The sequence below is a fragment of the Lutjanus erythropterus genome, chromosome 18 (genome assembly GCF_056507025.1).
Source record: "Lutjanus erythropterus isolate fLutEry1 chromosome 18, fLutEry1.hap2, whole genome shotgun sequence".
NCBI classification, from domain to species: Eukaryota; Metazoa; Chordata; class Actinopteri; order Lutjaniformes; family Lutjanidae; genus Lutjanus; species Lutjanus erythropterus.
Genome location: NC_139334.1, coordinates 26937389 through 26959742, shown reverse-complemented (window position 1 = coordinate 26959742; position 22354 = coordinate 26937389). Strand labels below are relative to the sequence as shown.

Genomic DNA, 22354 nt, shown 5'->3' with positions numbered 1-22354 from the left:
AAACTTGTCTTAATTCTGGCCTTTTTAAATAAACTTCATTCAATGAGAGAAAGAAAGATAATCAGGAGGAGGAAGTTGAAGATGGAGAGGATATAAAACAAAGCAGTGACCCTTTCTTTCCCCTCCGTGCACTCGTTTGTTTACGATAATCACACTGATTTCTCAAAGTCAGAGCTTTTCTTTGATGATTTATTGTTAAAATCCCGGCGTGTCAGAGTTGAGGTGCTGCACGTCGCTCTGGTATCCAAACATGTGTCTGAGTATTTGTTATTTTCTGTGTGTCGGTGACGCTGCTGCCGGTTTGACTGCAGTGTTTCCAGCAGGGGAATCCGTCCCACTACGAGCCCATTTGTCTGCATCTGAACTTTTCCCCCCTGTCAGTTCTTAGGGGGGCTGTAACACTGCGCGCGCACGTGTGTGTGTGTGTGTGTGTGTGTGTGAGTGCAGGATCAACACGGCTGAAAATTGCTGCAAGCCTAGAGGCATGCATGCAAAGCATACACACACAAACACAACCTCCTAATAACCTTCCCTGTCCAAAGATGCATGAATGTACTGTAGCAAGTTCTCAGCTGCATACACCAGTTATATATTATATACACAGCCATATAGCAATTTCATATAGTGTAACTTCCTTTCAGATATGGTTTCTGTAATGTCGCTGTCTTTGTCTGTTAGGCTTTTTGGCTTTCAAACATATTTGTGCTTCACATAAATGTCCCTTTACAGCTTATTTAGAAATAACAGCACTGTTACAGATAGAGCTGTTTACAAGCCTGTAGATTCCCTAATAATTTTTCTCATCAATTGAATCACTTATCAGATGAAATGATAAAACATTTGGCTCCCTGACAGCGTCCAGACCGCTCTCTTGATTCTTATTTCCTCATTATTTTCTTCGCACGATGCTGGGTATCCTTACTGTAAGCAGTTGGCATTAATGAAAGTTCAAATTGTGGGAAAATGATGATCATCATTCTGTTTTTCTGAAGGTCTGTTTTTCTTGTGCTGCTTCTTCTTTTTGTGTGTGGGAGGAGAAGAACCAAATTAAAACAGACAAGACAGATTCAACATGACAAAAAAACACTGCAGAAGCTTAAAATTGGCACGTTCACAATATATTTTGCTCTTGTTGTTTATTAGGAGATTATAATTCAATGGCAAATATATAACAGTGTTCTTTAAAGCTGAAGCATGCAATTTCAGAAACATTCACATGTGTGTAGCTTTGCTACTTGTTGTTTACTTGCTGTATTCTGTATGAACGGCAGACACATGTTATTGGAAACAACGCTCTCCCCCGCCCTCCTCCCCAAAATCTTCACACACACTTTTGGTTGGTTCACCAGTTTTATCAACAAAAGCTGGGAGACTGTTCTGAGTCTCTACAGAGCAAAGGGGGTTAGAGGCTGACTCGTGAGTCTAGAGTTCAAGTGGCAAGAATATGATACATCTAAGGTTGTAATGTACTGTGGTGTGTGGCGCCAGTTTCCTCAGCTAGGCAAGAAGTCAAGCTCGTTTTTCATCAGAAGCAATGCTTTCAGAAGACGCCACATGACAGTTCATGGGAAAAGTGGACAACACGAGTGTCACAGTTAAGGAAGCCTGCATTAGATTGGATTTCCTGTATTTAACTTTTTACAAAAGTTTACATTCGAGAAACCAGTAATGTACTTGGTATAATGATATTAACATCTATCCCTGGTCTTTTCTTGTTCTTGTTGTGTTTTAATTAAATGACAAGTTTATTAAAGTGTTGTAGAGCAGGACTCACAAAGCTTTTTCTTGCCCATGACTCCCACATAGTAGTGAATGCATCCCCAGCTTTAGAGGATTTTGTCTAAAGGAATCCTCTCTTGAGTATTTTTTGTTGTTGCTTGAAGATAATGAATTTTCATGTTCGTAGTCAATCAATGATCAAATGAGTTATAAATTACATTATTAATAACTCTATAAAGCACAATCAATCAAAGCAACCAACCCTATTTCTTTCTTTGTTGCCCCAACTTCAAAGAAATGCGATAAAAGATGAAATATTCTATTCTTCTTTTTGTTGGAGACCCCCTACAGTCCACTCAAGGACCCCTGTTGGTCCCCAGTTTGAAAGCCACTGGGCTAACACATGCCTCTGCAGGCCTTTGCATGTCTGTTTCTTACATGTTTACTTGCTGTATGCACTTGATGTGTCTTCCATCCTCGCTTCTTTTTTCCGTCTTTATTGCAAACCCGCATTGTGACACTATGTGGAGTTTTTGCAGTCGTGTGCGTTGGCTCCTCTGCGACTCACAGCTACCCATAACACCCTGCTCTGTGAAGACTCACAGAGGCATTTACATGTATCTTCTGAGAACCATAATTCCTGCCTTTGAAGGCACAACTGTGTTATAGAAATGTTACAATGTCCCATTCAAGACTGCAGTCGTGGCTTTTATAGAAAACTGATTTGGGGGCTTATTCTTATAAAGACCAACATGTAAAATTGCCGGCACATTTACTGATAAAGCTGTGAAGTGCGTGTCTGAAGGGAATATTATCCACTAACACAGTAAATACATATACAGTGCAAACAGAGAATAAAATGCCCTTCTCTGTCAGATCTGCACAGATACACATGTGCAAACACACGTGCTATAAACAGGCAGACATGCATCCGCAGGGGCATAAACAAATACAGAATCCCCCCTCTGTTACAGCATCGACTGCACTGAATCCACACACACACACGCTTACACACATAGAGGGAGGCATCCAGGTCTTTGTGCCACCTCCCCAGCTACCTGCGTGACAGCTTGTGTATCCTGCTGGTATGAAAGGTAAGCCTCAGAGAGACGGAGCAGAGAATAATTGTGTAAAATGGGTCAGAGCCTGAATATCATTACTGCCCTGCTCCCCGCGTGTGCGTACGCTTACAGTGTGTGTGCGTGTGTGAGAGAGAACCTGTGTGTGAAAAGGAGACGAGCGTGTGTGTGTATATACAGCTGGAAGTGAGTGTGAAAACTGTGTGTGTGTGTGTGTGTTACACTCCAGTGGCATTTTCAACTTGGGGCTTTAAGCTCAAACTCTCCAGGGTGTAAAGACCGGCGTGGGAACGGATTGAACTTGTGTGTGTGTGTGTGTGTGTGTGTGTGTGTGTGTGTGTGTGTGTGTGTGTGTGTGTTTATGTGTGTGAGAGCAAATTGAGAGGTAGTGTCAGGAGTGTATGAAACCATGCCATGGCCCAGTTTCCTTGTCCGGCTCAGGAATTCAAAAATGTGGAGCGAGGAAAGATGGTGATATAGAGATAGGATGCTATCTGTATGCGCCTGAGGTGGCGGCATCCTCCATATCCATATCCTCTGTCGAGGTAAACCCATGAATATTGTACAAGGCGAGCGGCGGCAGATCCGGCCAGTGTTTACAGGTGGGAAAACTCATCCCAACATATGGATGAGTTGCTGATAAACAGGTTATATTGGCATTAGAGAGTCAGGTGTGTCAGGCAGCCCGCGGCAACAGGAGTGCACCACCAGCGCCCGCCACTTGATATCCAGTCGCGGGCTGAGTTGCACATAGGCGGCATTGTCATGAAATTGTGCACAGTGGGGGATTTTGGGAGGAGGGGGATCCAATTTGTGCCTGCAGATCAGTACATGTATCTCAACAGGGAATGGAAAAGGTTTTTTTTTTTTTGCTGTGTGCATGTTGCTGACACAAACAAGAACAGTAACAGCAAAGCCTCTGTTATCCATGTCTTTGAAAATGGCGTGTGTTCACCAGGATTTGGGAGGCTTGTGATGTGTAATGCTATTTTTTTTCCCCCCTCTTTTTTTCTGTTTCCTTTTCTTTCTGCAGTCCGTCCCGAAACCCATCGCCCTCGAGCCTTGCTTCGGCAACAAAGCTGCCGTGCTCTCCATCTTCGTGCGGTTACCCAGGGGCACCGGCGGCATCCCTCCTCCAGGACAGTCTGGTAAGCCGCAGCCGTCGGATCAGTCACTTCTTCTTTTTTTTCCCTTCACTTCATCCGTCTTTGTTTGATGATTGTTCCCTTTCTTCACATCCTCTCCTTGATCCACCTTCCTTCCTCCGTCTTCTGAAGCTTTACTTATAGTTAGAGGCGAGTTTACACCCCACACTTAGCTCTTCTGTCTTGTTTCACTTCCTTTTTCTTTTGTTCTGTATTTCTTTGGTATTATCCTTCCTTCGGAGTTTTACAGTAGGGTGGAGAGACCTGAAAACACTGTCCAGACCAGAGAATTCAGGGCTTTTTTGAAAAGTTCTCAATCTACTGTACAATCAGGGTTCTCACAGGTGCTGAAAATCCTAGAAAACATTTGAATTTTAATGCGGTGTGTTCAAGGTTTGAAAGGTGCTTGAAATTAGGGCTGCACAATATGGTAAAAAAAAAAAAAGTCATATTGCGATTATGTTGACTGAAACTGCAATCATGATATGCGCTACACTTAGTGTTTGCATTACAATTTTCATTTTTCCTGAAGAATCAAGCTTAAAATTGTGATGATATGACATTTGTTGGGGTCTGAATCAAAGAAACATGTTTTCTTTCATCTGGAAAACAAGATTTTTTAGGTCAGGGCATTTCTGCAGCACTACAGTAACTCATAATTCTGTTCTCTCACACATTTTTACTTTTTTCAAAAACTTCGGTTAAGGTTGTGCATTTTGGACATTGCACTTGGCCATATTGTAGTTGCAATAATATTTGACATATATTATATTCAATAATATATGTCAAATATTATTGCAACTACAGTATGGCTGATTGGTTCAGTTTTCCTAAACGAGGACGTCCTAACCTGCTCCAGGAGTCAGCGAACAGGCTGAGTGACGTGTCACGTGCTTGAAAAGTCTCTCCGTTTCAGCAAAATTCCCATCTCCACCCTGTTTTACCTGGTTAAACTCGATGTGACCTTGACATCTCTGCTTTCCCCTCATCAAAGCAGTTGAAAGGGAGGACGAGAGACTAATTAACGAGGTTCAGAAGAAGCAGCACCTTTTATATGATCCACAGCAACCTTTTTATAGGAACATCCTCAAAAGGAACGGGGTTTAGAAAAGGGAACTTTTGGGAGCAACAAGTAAAGTAAAGACACTTAATTTACTCGTCTACAGAGGGTGAAATCTCAAGTGCATCGCTGTGACATCACTCGTATACGTGGACAGTTGTTTGCTCACCTGCTAAGGAAGCTGTGTTACTAGTTATCAACTGCAGCCAGCTTTTGCTATAAAAGGGACTAGAATAATTCCTCATTGTGCAAACAATAAAATCTTGCTTCATCTGCAAATGCATTCATTTCATATTGTTGACAAATGACCATAGTATAAGCGGGATGATTAACTTGTAGGTGTGTTTTAAACAGCTTTCCACCATTCAACGCACACCCACTACTTTTATCCGTTACTTAAGTGGTAGATCTGATGACTGAATAGTTCACTTTTTTGATCAAGAAATACATTAAGTCAGAACCTAAATTGCTTTTTTGAAGCTGCCAAATTTACTTTATGACATGTTTTGAAATATTAAAAACTTTGTTGTATTTCCCTCCACCATCCAGTATATAAATATGTCATTCACCACAGCTGTAAGGTGCTCAAAAAGCTTGAACATGCACCTTGGGAAATATTGAAAAGTACTCAAGTTTGAGTTTGGAAAATGTGTAGGAACCCTGCACTATGAAACACCAAAACAACACTCATCATCCGATGAAGACTCTGGGACAGATGGCCTGGACACTCAACTGACTCTGTGTTGTTTTTCACTGGTTGAAAGGGTTTCAACATGGCTGAACACACATTTAGTTTTTCTGATTCACATTATGTATTTATCTGTTTCTGCTCTCTGATAAATAACTATAAATATAAATCAAAGTGCTTTGATTGTGGCTCAGGCCTCTTAACCAGGTAAACAGTAATTTCTGCAGCAGTCCAGCAATCAAATCCATTTTTGCGCAAGTTGTCTGATAACAGAAACATAAATACATATCAGTACCTGTGTTATTATCAGTACCTGTACTTTGGCAGTAACAATGAGGGATCTCAAGGGGAATTGAAGATGACAGAAAGTTGGCTTCTGCACAATTCTGCTGCGTTATTGGAGAGGCTACATTTTTCCCATCGCTGTTACAATGCGAGAGCAGCATTTTCAGAATCATCCACTCTGGAGAGCCATTCAGGAAAAATAACACTGTTCTGGGGACTGAAAGAAGAAGGAACTCAGGATCAAGGGCCAAGACGGCAACAAAAAAAAGATGAGTTTTCAAATGTAGGTGGCTTTGTCAAGGCCCGTCTGTAAAAAAAAAAAAAAAACGCCATAATACGAAGCAGGCCACTGTAAGGTGGATTCTGGATTATTACTTAATACTGTGGCCCTCTGTTGCAGACAGTCTTTGTGTCAAAATAAAGAGATAATTTGGATTATTTGAAGTGGGGTTGTATGAGGTACCAGCACAGAAGCTAAGCAATGTACTGCTGTGGACAGGATCTGCAGCACATCGTACTTTAACCACCTAAAAAGCTATGATGTCAGACAGCCTTTTCTGATGGGAAGCCACTGTTATATAAGCCAGATATTGCACTCTTCAAAGCAACCAGACTTCTTTTTCATTTTACCTCACAGAACACAGAAGTTGCTTGTTATTGTTTGACTTCTGTGGTTTAAAAGGTTAGTTCAATCAAAGCATCGGTAAATAAGCGAATCCTGTGTCCTGCAAGGTAAAATCAGTGATTTTGCTGCAGGATTCTGGTAGCTTTGGAGAGAGCAATATTCGTCTTATTTAACAACAGTTTCTTGTTGGAAGATGCTGTCTGATGGCAAGATAATGTGGTGAAAATATTCTGAATATAGAGTAATCTTAAACTAATATTTTTTTAAGGTGGCTAAAATACGTTTTGCTGCTGACTCTGTCCAAAGCAGTTCTCTCGAGCCTCTTTTCAGTACGCATAGCTTAACCTGGGTTGATTTGATGCATTAGCTCACCACGGTAGGGATCTGCCTCTCCATTACAACACGGCTACCCACTTGAAGGTGTGTCTCTTAACTGATCTGCACTTCATCCACTGTAAAACAGTTCTAAACAATAAACCCCCCCCCCCCTCCTATTTTGGCGTGTTGAAGCAACAAAATCAGGAACTAGTGAGCAACTTAACACGGCCTCTGTCCAGCTGAAAGCGAACATAAAAATAAAGCAGATTACTGTAAGTCTGAGACAAAGAAGGGACGGCTGCAATCAGCAAGACGTCAGCACAACCCACTTGGAGGCCAGTTGAGCTTGCTTTATAATAATAATAGTTAGTATAGTAAAGTTTATTTGTGTAGCATTTATCAAAACCAGCATTATAAAGTGCTTTACAAATAAAAACACAAGGTCAAAATACACAATAAACAGGCCGGCATAAGGAATAAAAGAGGAAAGAGACCTGAAAACAATAAAATAGAAACCATAAAATTGTGAGGATAAAAAAAAGAAAAACAACTTGTGAAATGAAACCACACAGGACATCAAGAATAAAGTACAGTGTAAGGAGACTTCTTTAAAAAAGCCTTATGCCTTATGATAAATATGTCTTTAAAAGAAGATGCTGGTGTTGCAGATTTCTTCAGGCAGGTCGTACCACAGCTGAGGAGCTCTGACAACAAACGCCTGGTCACCTTTAGTCTTTTAAGCAGTGGTTCCTGCTTTGGTCACTCCGGGTACGATCCAGTTCAGGCGACTCAGCACAGCGTGGCTCGTTATAACTGATCGTGGATATGCAAATCATCGCAGCGTGGTTTGACTTGACACAGACAAAAGTGGCAGTGGAAAAGCCCCACTGCTGCTTCTCCAAACTGGGGGGTGTACCGACTGCCATCTACTGTAGGTAACACACTGACTATAGATAAGTACCTCATACAACCCCACTTAAAATAATCCAAACTATCCCTTTCAATCTGAGAATAATTATTGGTTTCTGTCACTGTTTATTACATTTTGACATGTAGATTAATTTCACAATTTCAATTTCTTTCTGCATCGTATTTTGACACAAAAAAAACAAACAGAGTGCACCGTTCTAAAATGTTATTTTCAGTGAAATCCTCTTATATAAAATGAGGGAAAAATAACACCTTGGACTGATGATCCTCAGTAACAGAAGAGAAAAATAAGGGATTATGGGGTATGTGGTCTTACAGTGTTGAGAGACAAAGAGGCCAAATCATGCACGTACTGTAGAATACAGCCTGCGAATCATCTTGACCACGGTCTCATTTGTTTACAGTAATTATTTCATGGTTGCACCATTAATGTGACAAGGATGTATTGATTTTTTAAAGATGCTGCAGCAGCGAGCAGGCTGCAGCGCTCTCCCTCATTCCTCTCCCTGTTCCCTCTGCTTTCCTCATTCTGTCTTCTCGTCTCTTCTTTCAGCCCTGTGTGCTGAAACGAAGGCTACAGCCTGTTTGTTGCTCTCCCTCTCATCTGCGTTTCCTCCCTTCGTCGTCATCCTTCTCTGTCTGCGCGTCGTCGCGTCTCTCCGTGCTAAGAAGCCTGCCGCGGCTCCTCTCTTTCCCACTCTTGAGTTTTATTTCGCTTCTGGAGTGTTTCTGCTCTTTTCCTTCTTTTCTGTGAGTTCTGGGTTTAAAGTGCAGACGAGTGTCTCTTTATTGCATTTCCCTGTGCTCGCCCCCTTCTTTCTCTTCCTGCTTCTTTCTTTCCCGGACCGTCTGATAGCGCTGAGAATTGAGCCCATTACTTGCTTTCATCCTCTGCTCTGTCACTTGCTCTCTTTACATTCCCATCCGTCCTTCATCTGTTTTCCTTATCTTTCTTTTCAAGTCAGTCTGATAGGACCCAGGACTAAGCACTCGCCTTTTTTTCTCCTCTTCTGTTCCTTCCACTGTCTTCTTCAAGGACTCAAACAAGAACTTGATTTCTTTTCTTTCTGTATTTCTTCGGTGTTTTATAGCCTCTTTGCCTCCCCACAGTTGCACTCCCCAGACCATCAGTACGCCCCAGGCCCTTATTAATTACCACACAGCCCTTTTGTCATAACAAAACCGCCTCAGCTCTCAGTGGAGCTTTCCCTCGGGCAGCTTTTGTTGCGACCATGTTAGCCGTGTTCCCACCATCTCCTCATGCCCGCAAGGGTCTCCTCGTATAATGCTTTTAAGTCATCTCCCATCCGGCCACGTGCGCTCCAATCCAATCAGGCTGACGTCTGTCCTCTGCGTCGCAGCATCACGGCACATCTGTTTACACTTCAGCTCGTTCCAAAATGGCCACTCAGACAGCCGAGAGGAGGTCAGCGCTGTAGATTATCTCTGATTTGTATCCGAGCCTCATTTGGTTTCTTTGAACCATCCTGCAGCCACGTTGAGATCAAGAAACCAGTTAATAGTTGCAGCCTGTTACACTGCAGACTTCCAGACTGAGGATGTGATCCCAGCAGCCACTGCTTCTCCCAATGGAGCCAAATTTTGCCTTTGGCTATGTGCACTTGATCAGGGTAAATGCATCCATCATTGAGATAAATGGAGTTTATTGGAATTTCATGGCTCAGAGAGTATTAATAAATGTTAATGAAGTGTGCTATAAGTTAATGATTGCCTGCACTGCCAGTCTATGATCTCACCACCTGTGAGCGGGAGCTTGTGTATATATGTGTGTTTGTGTGTGTGTGTGTGTGTGTTCTGACTTAGCCTACTCTCAAGGATACATTTCAGATTAAAGACCAATTAATTATCGCCTGGGAACCAGACAAATCTGCGAGCTCGTTTTTTATTTGCTCTGGCAGATACGTCTGGCCACCGTCCCATTCAGATAGTTTTCCACCCATCATGGATCTCTTCGGCCCAATCTTAACAATTTATTCAATGTGGGGCGAGTTTGATAAGATGACCGGTCCAGAATTGAAACATCACACATCGGTAATGTCACGCATTTCCACTGCAGCACACCAGGCTGATGAAACTCTCTGATCAAACATCAGTCAAGATTCTGTTAATGTATTGCCAATTTCCCAACTCAAATGTTTTCAGAGACACATTTCAGTGGACTGTTTGGCTGTAATTTCAGAGAGTGCGTGACCTGGCCACCGCGTCTTCCTCTTTGAAACCAGGATTTGTATAAATTTTGGTCTGCGTCTTTGGAAATCAAAAAAATGAAAATTTGACATTCCAGGTTAACTGGGGACAAAAACCTTCATTTGGGAAATGTCTGTTATTTCAGTCAGTGGTTAAGGTTAGTGTTAAACACGTGGTTGTTACAGTTAGAGCTAGTCTCCAGGAAATGAACGAAGACTCAAGGATCACGTCTTTTCTTTGGCTTTTGAATGCACTTAAATTGCTATCATTATTCAGCCTGTCATAATGGGTGTATTACTCACTGATTTTATCTTGATCTCTGATTGAGTGTATGCATTTTCTCTGTTGAAGGGTTTTGGTCAGTTCATGTTGTTTTAAATGTGCTGTGGAACATGTGTGTGAATGTGTGTGTGTGCCAGTTTTACACTAATTCTAACTGGGCTTTGTGCATGTAGTGTGTTTGTAGTGGAAAAGTGGTGGCGTTGATGGACATTATTGACCCACTGCGCCTTCTGAACAGGAAACTGGTGGAGGTGCACAGAGAATTGCAATGGAAAATCAATCAAGTCAATCATAAAGGAATAAGAAAGTAAAGAGTAACAGACAAGAAGTACAGCTGAAATAAATTGTTGGAGGTGGTTGTTAAACAGCTCCAGAAAGATTCTGGAAAGCAAAAATATGTGTGTTAGGTGCTTTTTTTTTTACAAAATTACCATTACAATTAGTATTTTAGTACTATAGGCTAAATATTAACTGATTTCAAAGATCAACTTCAGTCAAAAATGTTTTTTGCACGTTCTGTGCAAAAGCCCGTCGCTGTTTTATATGCAAAACCCAACGGCAAAGAAATCTGAAACCTCCAGGACAGAGGGGACTTATCAATACAGAGAGCAAGAGCTGGCATTATCTGTGTCAGCCACTGTGATATGCAAGCTAACAAACAACATAAACAAATAAAAGATGCTAACTGTACTTACCATTCTGATCCATCTGCTGATTTTGGCACAACAGGTTCTTCATCTGAGTCTGGATATGACTAAGGCTCAGAAATGTTTGGCTGAATCTCTCTGCTGTTTCCCCCACCAGTAGCCATCTTGATGCTCATTGGGCTTTCATCTGTCAACCAAGCACAAGAGCTAGATCGAGAGTTTCTCAGTGAGGGAGAAAGGGTGAATGTGTGGGTGTTTTTTTATTTTTTATTTTTTTTTTTATTTGATGGGGAAACAAAATATAAATCATAGCAAAGTATTTTTACATACTTGAAAATGTGTCTGGAGGGGAACTTTAAAGTTGCATTTGAATTAATTTGAACAAATGTCCGTGTGCTGAAACACAGTTCGGCATGTCCAGATCTCAAAATAAGAAACAACAGTGTAAACGTCTTTGCACAATCTTCTCCTAACTGTAATATATGTGTGTGTGTGTGTGTGCAGGTCTGGCGGTGGCCAGTGCGCTGGTGGACGTCTCTCAGCAGATGTGCGTGGGCTACAAGGAGAAGTCTGGAGGTCTGAGGAACCGCAAACAGCAGCCCACCGCACAGCCATCCACCTGTATCTGACCACGCCCCCCCCCCCCCCCCCCCGTCCTGCTCCACCACCCCACCACCCAATGCTCTCCCATCAGCCCCCCCCTGCCTCGGCTCCCTCCTTCAGAGACTACCGCCAGCTCCGTTCTGGCAGGGGTTAGAGGTGCATGCTGGGACGCAGAACTGGAACAATTTTGGTGCGGGGCCAAGTCGTCCGGCGGTCTGGAGCCTCAGCGGGCTTCACCTCCCTCTCCTCCTACAGGAACTGTGGGTCCCCACGAACTGAATGACAGAAACTGGACACAAAGCAGGGGGAGCAGGGGAGGGAGGGAGGGATGGAGCGGGTGCTGATTCACCCTTTTCCCCCCTTGAAAAAACATTTTACATTTGTCGACACCGCCTCGTTAGAGTCGAGGCGGCCACGGCTTGCTGCTAGAAGAGATCCTCGTCTCGTAGTTTTTGAGAAATCCAGAGACTTTGCAACCCTCTATATTCTCGTTTTACTTAAGTTATTGTTGTTCTTTGTTTTGTATTGTTTTATTTTGAAGGCAGGAACAAACTGGACATGTTCAGCTGCACATGCACACACACAAACACACACACACACCCACACTTCCACAAACCAACTTTCCAGGCCCTTGTACCCATTTGTAGCCCATTGTCGCCTGCTGTCATGTTCACAGCTCAGCACTGAGGGCTGGTGTCACCGCAGTCCTGTACAGTCCGGCCTCAGAGCAAGCTAACAGCATGTTCAGTCTTCTTTTAATGAGGATCCACTGTAGGAGGCCGGCCGTGCAGCTGAAGCCCATCTAAAGAGTCTGTGACATTTCTAATCGGCTCTGTGTCTTCTGCCCCTGTCTTCTTCTCTGTGGCCTGTCTGGAGCTTTGTCTCCGCCCGTCTCTCTGTCTCAGCGGCCATCTGGCTGCCGAGCCAAGCGCCTTTCCAGCCTCTCTGGCTGCGCATGTGGCCGAGTACAAAACACCACAGCATCTCATCCGCGCTGGCTGGCTGGATCGTAAACCGGCGCCGATTGAAACTTTTCCAGCTAATTACTCCTCCAGTTGCAATGAAAGCCAACGGCTGTGCACACACAGGTGCACACACACACACACAACAAAACAGTCGGTGCTGAGAAAACCCTCCGGTGTTTAACGATTGTCCCTTTGGCAGCGCTGCGCCTTGAGCTCATGTGAAACAGGCTTCCTATAGATCGCCTGACTCTGATTGACTGAAGTGATTAGGCCGATCTGCGTGAGGGTAGCCGGGGCAACGGTTCAGCATCCTCTCTGATCGTTGCCAAAGAAATCCATAGCCTCTAATTGCTGCTCCTGCGCCCCCAAATGCGACGCGGACCCCCGCCGCCTCAATGCCAGACACCCTGTCGCTCTCCCCCTGCAGCTCGATGGCGATTGTTCTATGTCCCTGAGCTATCTATGGCTGCTCAATTAGCCCCTGCAGCAGCAGCGGTGACGTCTGTGTTCATATTGATGCGGCTACAATGGAGCTGCTAACGCCAACATTTAACCGGTACCAGGCCGACAACTCTGAACATGAAGCACACACACACACACACACACACACAGCCACAATGCAAGTGTCAGCGTCTTGTTTCTTTCCTTATTTGCACCTTTTGTTAAATGGAACTTTTGAATTGACCACATCTCATGGAAGACCTCGGGTATTGATTCTAAAAAAGACGAGAAAAAAAGAAACATTTCATTGCTTTTTCTTAAAATTGCCTCTTGAAATTATCTTGCTGCCTGGTCTCTCGGGCTTTCTCTGATTTTTTTTTTTTTTTTTTTTTGTGCTCCATGCGTGAGGTCGCTCTAAGCCGATACTTTATTTTTTCCTTCCTTTTATATCTGCTCTACCTGTTCTTTCCACAGTCCTTATCTGAAACCACCGGTCCATTTTTAAAGAAACATTACTTCTTTTTGTCAACCGGGGAAAAAATGAGGGAACCCACAGAATGAAAAACACAAGGCGAACACAAGACACAAAAAAAGAGAGAAAACTCAGGCTGCTAGTGTGAAACAGAGCTGTTGCTTTGAAATGTCACAAGTAATTTTCTGTTTTCTAAGGGCATCAGGGTGTCAGATCTGCAGATCTGTGTTTCTCGCCTCCGTTTTTCCTCCTTCAGCGCTGAATATCAGAGCGGGCTTGAATTAGTCCACACTGGTCATCTTTATAGAATATAAGTCGCAGATTCCAACACCTGCAGGTCTATGAAGGCAGAGGCAAACACATATATAGAAATTACATCTCCTGCCTCACAGTTATTAACTCGCCCGCCCTCAGAGACGTACAGTAAGAGGACATTTTAATAACTCACATTTTGCCCTAAAGAATGTGTTGTGTTTAGTTCAGGGCTCTCACATGTGTTCAGCATACTAGAACTGCTCACTGTCTGGTTAAAGGGCACACTTTTAGCACTGGGAAAAGGTCAGAGCAGAAAGCATGAACAAAGTTGACATTCTGTAATTATAGAGAGCTGGATGTGCTCACAACTCCACTCGGTGACCCCGGTGAGTGTTGCGCCGTTAAGGAGTCAGCTCTGTTCATACATGCGCCGAGGAGTCAAAGCACTTCACTTTTGCTGCTTTTTTTTATCAGCGGTTTGTTGTTCTTTTCTCCGGCAGAGCAGCTTTTGTAGAGGGGCTGCACTGAACGGTTAGAGCCATCGTTCATAATGTTGACGTTTGAATTCTAAGTCATCATACGAATGCTGCAGTTGTTTTTATTTTTCATGTCTATTCATTCTGTTTAAACCCAGTATTTCTCTACAGTTGTACATAAAGATTAGGCTGCACTATAAGGCCTGGACTAGACTCCCAAACAGACACACACACACACACAGACAGACAGCTGTGGGCTCCGCTGACGCTTATTAGATTCTTTTTAAACTACTTTCTGAAGGATGCATTCCAGACACGCCCAGTTGGTTGGCGTCTGTGGCGGCTGTGCGGACAAGTCAGCGCGGCACAACAAATTTGGGGTACGCCGATGTCTGTGCAGCCTCTGATGACAGAATTTACACAGACATGAAAATAATAAGACTTGTTTTATACTATTAGGAAATTCGATTGCCTCGGTGACCATGTAGAAATGTTTACAACCTGCGTAATCCACTCATTTCCAGTAACTACAGATTGCTGTGAAGTCCCAAAATTTCTATATATAAAAAAGATTTATTCATTTACAAAATTTACAACGCATTTTTATCTAATGAAATATTCTTCTTCAGGCCATATTTGTAGGCGCTGTCCACCATCGGCTCCACAACCGACGATTGCCAATATATTTGCATAGGTGTTCCACTCCCAGCATCCTCAGCTGGGAAATGTATGAGCTTCGTTTTTGCTTCAATGTGGTTGTCAAGATAAAAAATATTCTTTCCTCCTCTCCTTTACCAAACCAAGACGAGCTTAAACTTGACAGAAAAATTCAAATAAAACTAAAATTGTCTTGGTCAGTCTTCCCACTGTTCCAACAATCCCCAGCTCTGGTTCGGTCGCTGTAAATCTTTACTCACTGAGTTAGATGTAAAATTAATGTGTGTATACTGTCCTGCTGAACGAGCAGCTCTTCCTCATTCAGACCATTAAATTAGCTAAATAAAAACAAGCTGTGAGGGACTAAACTAATCACAGATAACTTGATATATTTGTCCTGTCACCTTACTTTACTTCAACCGTTTAAAAACAAAATTTTCACTGCAGTCTCAAAACTTTTTGCTCTCCAGGTTACCACACAAAAAGGGAGTCATGCACCTGTATCAGCAGGGCGGGGGAGCACTAATCTACCAACATCATAAATTACATTTATGTTGATGAAACTCACAAGTTATATTCACTAAAGGAAATTGACTTAATTAAAAAAAGACTAACTCATTTAATATTATCAGTCATGTTATTCAGATTGAGGGTTTTTTTGAGTGAGGAGTTTTTCTTTTAGGGTGGACAGACATTCAAAGCTTCATCCAAAAACCTTTATAGAAGCTGCAAATGTTAAAAAAAGACGTTCGGTACAGCCCTACTTTTTAGCCATCACGCCTGGTGTGGGATGTTTGTTTTTTTCTCTCGCTTCTGCAGAAACTTGATGGCGGAAAATAACCATCAGTCATCAGCTGAAAGTGACAAAATTGGGTCTGTGGTCGGTTAGTTTGTACACCTGATTACAAACGCTGTGAAAAAAAACTCCCACAAAAAGTCTTTTGCAAGCAGAGTTAGGAGGACAAGTTGTCTCTGCTTCTTCTCAGGTTTGATGAAGGTTGTTTGTCCACACTAACAGTCTGTTTGGCAGGAAACCACCCATCATATGGAGGTGCTACTCAGCTCCAAAAATCTTGTTGGATGGTAAAATGCTGACAAAAGAGGGAATATTTTAGGATGTACAAGGCTCTGTGGTTTTAGCAATGCAACTATTTTTTTCACCACTTCCACTGAGTTATGTAAAAATGTAGTTTCTGGGTCAGTATTTTCAAGCATCCTCTTTTTTTTCCCCCTTTTGTTTTAACCTGCTTGGCAAATTGGCAGGGCTTCATTCATGGGCCCATATTTAGTAACACTCATCTGGTGCTCCAAGCAGCTTAAAACAAAAGCAACACTTAGCAGTTATTTAGAGTAAAACTGTGGCTCTGAGCTGATGGAGACAAAGGAGAGGTGAGCGAACATGACCTGCAGTCACATGACCCATCATCAGATGACCCATCATCAGATGGGTGATGTGCCTGAAGTGTCCGTGCACATCTGCAGCATCAGGAGCAGCTCTGAGATCTCTCTTTCCATTTAAAAAAGAAAAACACTACATGTTCATGATGCTCACTTTCAGTAAATCATTTTACTTCATTCTCCCGTAACAATATTCAGTGACAAAGTGTATAACTGCAGTCTTCTTCTGTTGCAGATTTTATGTTGTTTCCCACAAAGCAGAGATCTCATTTTGTAGAGAAACTCTTCATAAATGAATCTGTTGTACGGCTGATTCAAATGTACTGTAGTAATAATCTCACAAAGAATGAAGATTGTGTTTTGTTTTGTTTTTTTCTTTTGTAAATGAATGTAAAATGAAAAATCACCTGCGCAGCCACGGTGAATCTGTGAACTGGAGCTCGCTGGCGGCGGTTTGTGAGCCCCAGCAGCCTGCTGTCATCAGTTCCTCTCTGGCCCGGGATGACGGGGTGGTTCAGTGGTTAACACCGGCAGCACAGTAACTGAAAGGTCACGGGTCGCGCCGTGTAAGAGCTCGTTCGACTCGTTGAAGACGTATCAAAGAAGACACTGGACTTGTACAGAAAGATATAAGGTCTGTGGCCTGCCCAGAGCCTCGCAAACACTTTCTGCTTGATGGTTCAGACCATTGACTGTAAGTAAAGATGGACGACTCTTCTCCACTTCATCCCACTGTACAAAAATACAGCAGTTGATCAGTAATCAGTTTTAGCAATTTTTTAAGAGAAAAAGCTTAAATTCTCTCATTCCAGCTTCCTCATTGTGAATATTTTCTAGTTTCTTTAGTCCTCCATGTCAGTGAACTAAATATCTTATGCTTGTGCACAAAACAAGACATTTGAGGACGTCACCTTGGGCTTTTGGAAACATCACTCAACATTTTTCACCTTTCAACCGTTTTCTGATACTTAATGGACCAAACAGCAAGAAAAGAAGAAAATGATTGAGAGATTAATCGATGATGAAAATAATCCTTAGTTGCAGCCACACAAATAATCTGATCAGAAAAAAGAAAATTTGAACAAATGTCAGCGTGATGAGGCAGAGACCATCTTTGGGAAAAATGTATTTTGTGTACTTTTAATTCTTTAGTTTGGCCCGTGTCCCATCTGCAGACATGGAGGGAGCAGGATTTATGACCTATGCTGCATCCAGCCACCAGGGGGCAATCAAAATGTTTTGGCTTCGCTTTTGAGGAGCCGTCATGTCGTCCATCTTTATGTATGTCAATGGTTTAGACGAGCAGGTTCTGGGTCTAATAATGCCCACAAATTAATCTTAAGAGGTTCTTTCTTTTTTTTTTTTACCTCTGTTGTTTGATTATTTAACACTTCTTTGACAAACTAGACTGTTTGTGTTATTTTGTTGTCCTTCGAGGCCAGTCTCGCTCATTTCTGATTGCAATACTAGCAGAGTGCTGAAACATGAACTTGATTATCTGTAAGCACTATTAGACCCAGATCTGTCGTCAGCAGCTTCACATCGGGTTCCTACACAGGTCTGCAAAGTCTCAAAGCATCAATTGAAAAAATGTTGCATTTTCACTGTTAATGTTTGAAACTTTTTCCCCTCACCCACACAGGAGTTTTCATTTATTTTCAGGTGATCAGACAAATGAATTACATCTGAATCACGACTCTGTGACAGGGCTGGACACTGTAAACTATTTAGATATAAAAATCCATGTTCAGGCCATATTTTCCTCCTCATGTTGGCTCATTCTAGACTTGTTAGTCTAATTAATTACAGTGTGACCAGTTCAAATTCTTAATTGAAATCTGTGCTGATTGGTTGGCTGAACTTCTGGTCAAATGTTATTGGCTGCTGTTGCTGTTCTGGAGTAATTACATGAGATTACAAAATTAATTGGAACATGTGAAATAAGGAAATTTGTGTGTTTTAACTGATAATTGGATACGTTTGGTTTTGTGCACAGCCCAAATTATTCCCAGCAGATCCTGTTAGGAGGTCTGATCAGCCACAGTGATTGCTGTTTTTCCACAGGCCTGGTTTGGTCCACTTCAGCTCTGCAAAGCTGTGAACATGTAAAGCTCAAAGCTGAACTGTTGCCTGACAGGAAAACTCCCAAAAGGGCTGACAGCTTGACAGTTGAACTTGTGTCACTGTGCTGGTGGCTAGTTTTTGTGGCTTCTAACTAAATTTCTGTGGTTTGAAGTTAGGGTTTCAGATATCAGCAATATTTTACAGTTTACTGAGTTTTATCAGCCATATCTGAGCTGCCTTTAAGGCTCCATGTGGAGTTCAGATATTCACCAACATGCATTGTAGGTATCCTTAAAGTCTAAAAACCATCCCAGTGAGCATTGTTCCATTGAAAAGATGATCAGAATTGACCAACTACTTGAAGATGTGGATTGAATGTTCACATGAGGCCAAATTTCACAGGGATTTGCAGCAGTGACATTTTTCATCCTCCACAGTGTGCAAACAATAACATAGCATAGTTGAAAGCCAGAAAAAAAACCCTGCATGATACAGGACTTGAACCCTACTCTATGGGGTGAAAGTTCTGTGTTTTCCAGAAAGTTTTCTGTCAGAAAGTTCTAAAGACTAACTTCTCCCAATACTGCAAGTCCTGATGAATATATCTTTGGAGAAGACACACCTGCAACCAATATACAAACCTAAGTACCTGAACAAGTTTTCAACTAGAAATGAATGTCGAAGTTGCGGTCGGTGCTCACTGAGATGTTGAATCATTTTCCTTCCTCATAACAATTTTGCAAAACCATTTTTTAAAGTGTATTTTGCATAGTTTAAGCAGTCTTCTTCCTTTGCCTTTGGTGGCACATTGCTGCATTTCTTGGCACAGAAGCTCCACCTGTAGATCAGTGTAATAGAGTGAAATCATTGGCAGGAACAGTGTGAAAAGTGTTCTTCACAATTTACCACAGCCTAAAGTGACATCTTCAAATTGCTTCTTTTGTCCAGCTAACAGTCCAAAATCCAAAGATTCTTTGTTTGCTATCATAAATGACAAAGAAAATGAGTAAATCTTCTTGTTAAGAAGCTGGAAGCGGCAAATTATTTGCTTGAAAAATGACTGAAAAATAGTCAACAATGAATTTCCTTCTGATGGACTAATCGTTGCAGCTCCACTGCACATTAAAAGTTTTCCACCAGCAAACCAGTGGGAGGCTTTTATTGTGAAGCCACCAAAAAAAAGGAATATAATAATTGATCCACACAAGATGCCATTTGGTCAGCGGATCATTTTTAAATATTGCAGGGAGTAACAGTTTAAGCAGGAGCAGCCACAGTGAGCTGTTAATGGAAAAGCTGCATGTGACGGGCTCTTACTGCGGTTTGTACGAAGTAACAGACCTCCGACACATGATCTACAGCATTTAACTCACCACAACATGTTGTGTAAAAACATTCACACTGAGGCAGCATGGCTTTAAATGGTCACGGTTCAGGTCAGCACAGGTTATTTCAGCCTCACTGGGAAACGGCATAACTGAAAAGTCCTGTGTGGGTGTGGTTTGTGTTCAGAATTACACAGTTTTTATGTAAAAATGCACCTTTTTGTCCCAACCTTCTGCACTGAGGACCCTTAGAAGTTGCAAATCAGAGCTGAAGAGCACAATACAAACCTCCGCTCTGTCCACAGAAAGGCTGGACTCTCTGAGGTTTAATCTTTTGGCTTTTCCCCTCGGTCTAAACCTTCAGACCCCTGTTGGTAAACATGAACTTTACTGTGTGCACTGTACTGATGTTACATTACAGGATTCGCGGGTCCTGAAGTTCAGATTTTCCAGATGATTTCCTCTCGCTGCCCAAGTGTGAAGTGGCCCTGAGCTGCTCCAAATATCTAAGAGGGGGGTGTTAGTGTGGAAGTTTGCAAAGGGAAATGTGTAGGAACCCTGAACACTGTCCGCCATTGTGCCACCATAACCTGTGAAATACCTGTCAAACTCCTGATATCTCGCTCTATCCCGCTTTCCAAGCCTCAAACTTTATCGGGTAACACTTCTAACTTTACAGTGGCCTTATTTCAGCTCATTAATCTCTGTATTAACCGATAGAAATGTACAGCAAATACATATTTATTATAAAGTGTGATTAGTTACTGGAAATCTCCCTAATATTCAGCGTACAAGTAGAGTTTCCTCAAACACTGGCAGCATTAATATGTATTTAAAATGCTTAAATACGCAGGTTAAAGCATCAGAATAAGGTCATTGTAAAATCCAGCATTACCCTCTTTCTTTCTTTCTTTCTTTCTTTCTTTCTTTCTTTCTTTCTTTCTTTCTTTCTTTCTTTCTTTCTTTCTTTCTTTCTTTCTTTCTTTCTTTCTTTCTCTTTGTATAGCGGCATTATATATACTGAGGAAGTAGTTTGTTAATATGTATAATTTAGCAGTTGCTGTTTTTTTGTAAATAATGAGAAAGTATTGTGAATGACATTTGTTGAATGGTTTTAAAAAATCATTTATGGCAAACCTCTCCAGGCTTTTATAAATGTGACTGCAGTACATAGCATATTTTGTATGTAAGACCGCAGTGTAAAGATGAACAAGCATTACTAGAAGCTGATGAAACTACGTGTAAACTTGAGGATAATAGCTTACTGAACTTGTAATTACTGATGTACATAAAAGAATGACAGAACATTTTTGTCTATTATTAAATGTGAAAATCCACCCGTCGCTGTTTGTCTCGATAACTGATGTCAGACATCTCCTGTGACGCTTGTTTGTATCCACAAACTGCACAGTTTCTGGCGAGATGTCTTTCAAGTACGTACAGTCAAGTTTAAAGGATTTTCTTTGATGGTGTAACTACAAAAACAAGCCCCTACAGGCTGCAAGGTTCACCTCACAATGCGAAATGTTGGACGGAGTTCAAGGTTTAAAATCAAACATGTAAAACCATCAAGGGAGCATAAAAGTTCAGCCTTAAGGGAACCAAAACGCTCGCAAATTTACACAACAGTCTCTTCAGAGCATTTTTGAGATCTGTTGTGTAGAGGTGCGAGTTTTGATGCTACAGCTAAAGGTCAGAGGTCACCAAAAACAAATTCATCATCTGGGGAGCATGAAGACCTACAGACAGTTCATTTCTATTGTTTTTTTTATATACAAAGGTCACTATTTGACCTGTGGGTGACAGCAGGCCTCATGCAAGAACCGCTCATACAAACAGATTTCTTCTTAAGTGGTGCGTACGACAATGACAATGAAGACATTTTGAGTTTGAAAAATAAATTACACTTCATAATTTTGTCGACATGATCCTCTTTGACTACATTTCAAATTATAATATAATTGTAAATTTACATATAAAGCCTCTCATCCTTCATTCAATGATCTATTATTACCTGCTGTCAGGTGTATTGGTCATATATCTGCACATGCAGGTTTATGAAGTCTCTGTCCAGATGAACGTCCTCACTTATTCTGTCCTCTTTCTCTGTAATGAAAACTTCCTCTTAACCCTCTCCTCTCGCTGCAGTCATCGACCGCCCCTTACTGTGGCTTTCTTTTTTCATTTTGATATCAAGACATTTCCTCTTTATTTCAGTGACACTCCAACCCTCCGGTAACACGGCATTAACAGCATTTGCTTTTCCCGTTTCTGTGCGTCATCAGGTCTTTTAATTCCACTGCTGATGCTGTTAAAATGACAGGTTTTCCTTTATGCATCTCTGAAAGCAAGACGTCAAACTCAAACTCATGAAGTTCTTCTTTTTTCTCTTTGATGTCGTTTTCATGAATGAACACTTCCTGACGTATGGAACAGGAAGCATAACCTTATATGGTATTATTGGGGCGTTAATTATGCTAATTTACAAGTCTCATGCACGTGCAGTCAAATACACACGGGTGGATCTGACGTGGCGTGTTCGTATGAGCCCTTTGTACGAAAAAAAGTAAGAGAAATTTAAGACGAGAATATGAAAATGTTTTTGCATGAGGCCCAATGACTTTAATGAAAACTCATGAAGAAAAAATAAAAAGGGTTCCTCCTCTGGGGAACTCTGCTCAGAAGTTTTCATGGAACTCTGTCCTTTAGATT

The 22354-nt window shown here is 41.8% G+C and overlaps 1 protein-coding gene across 1 annotated transcript in view; it reads left to right on the top strand.

Moving 5' to 3' along the window:
• atrn (attractin) overlaps positions 1–11627 on the top strand; it is a 199021-nt gene extending 187394 nt beyond the window's left edge. Inside the window, exons 28-29 of the mRNA XM_084742147.1 lie at positions 3832–3946; positions 11491–11627. Coding sequence (XP_084598273.1) covers positions 3832–3946; positions 11491–11615 — 240 coding nt within the window. The 3' untranslated portion in view covers positions 11616–11627. The remainder of the gene's footprint in view (positions 1–3831; positions 3947–11490) is intronic.
• The last annotated feature ends 10727 nt before the right edge of the window (positions 11628–22354 follow it).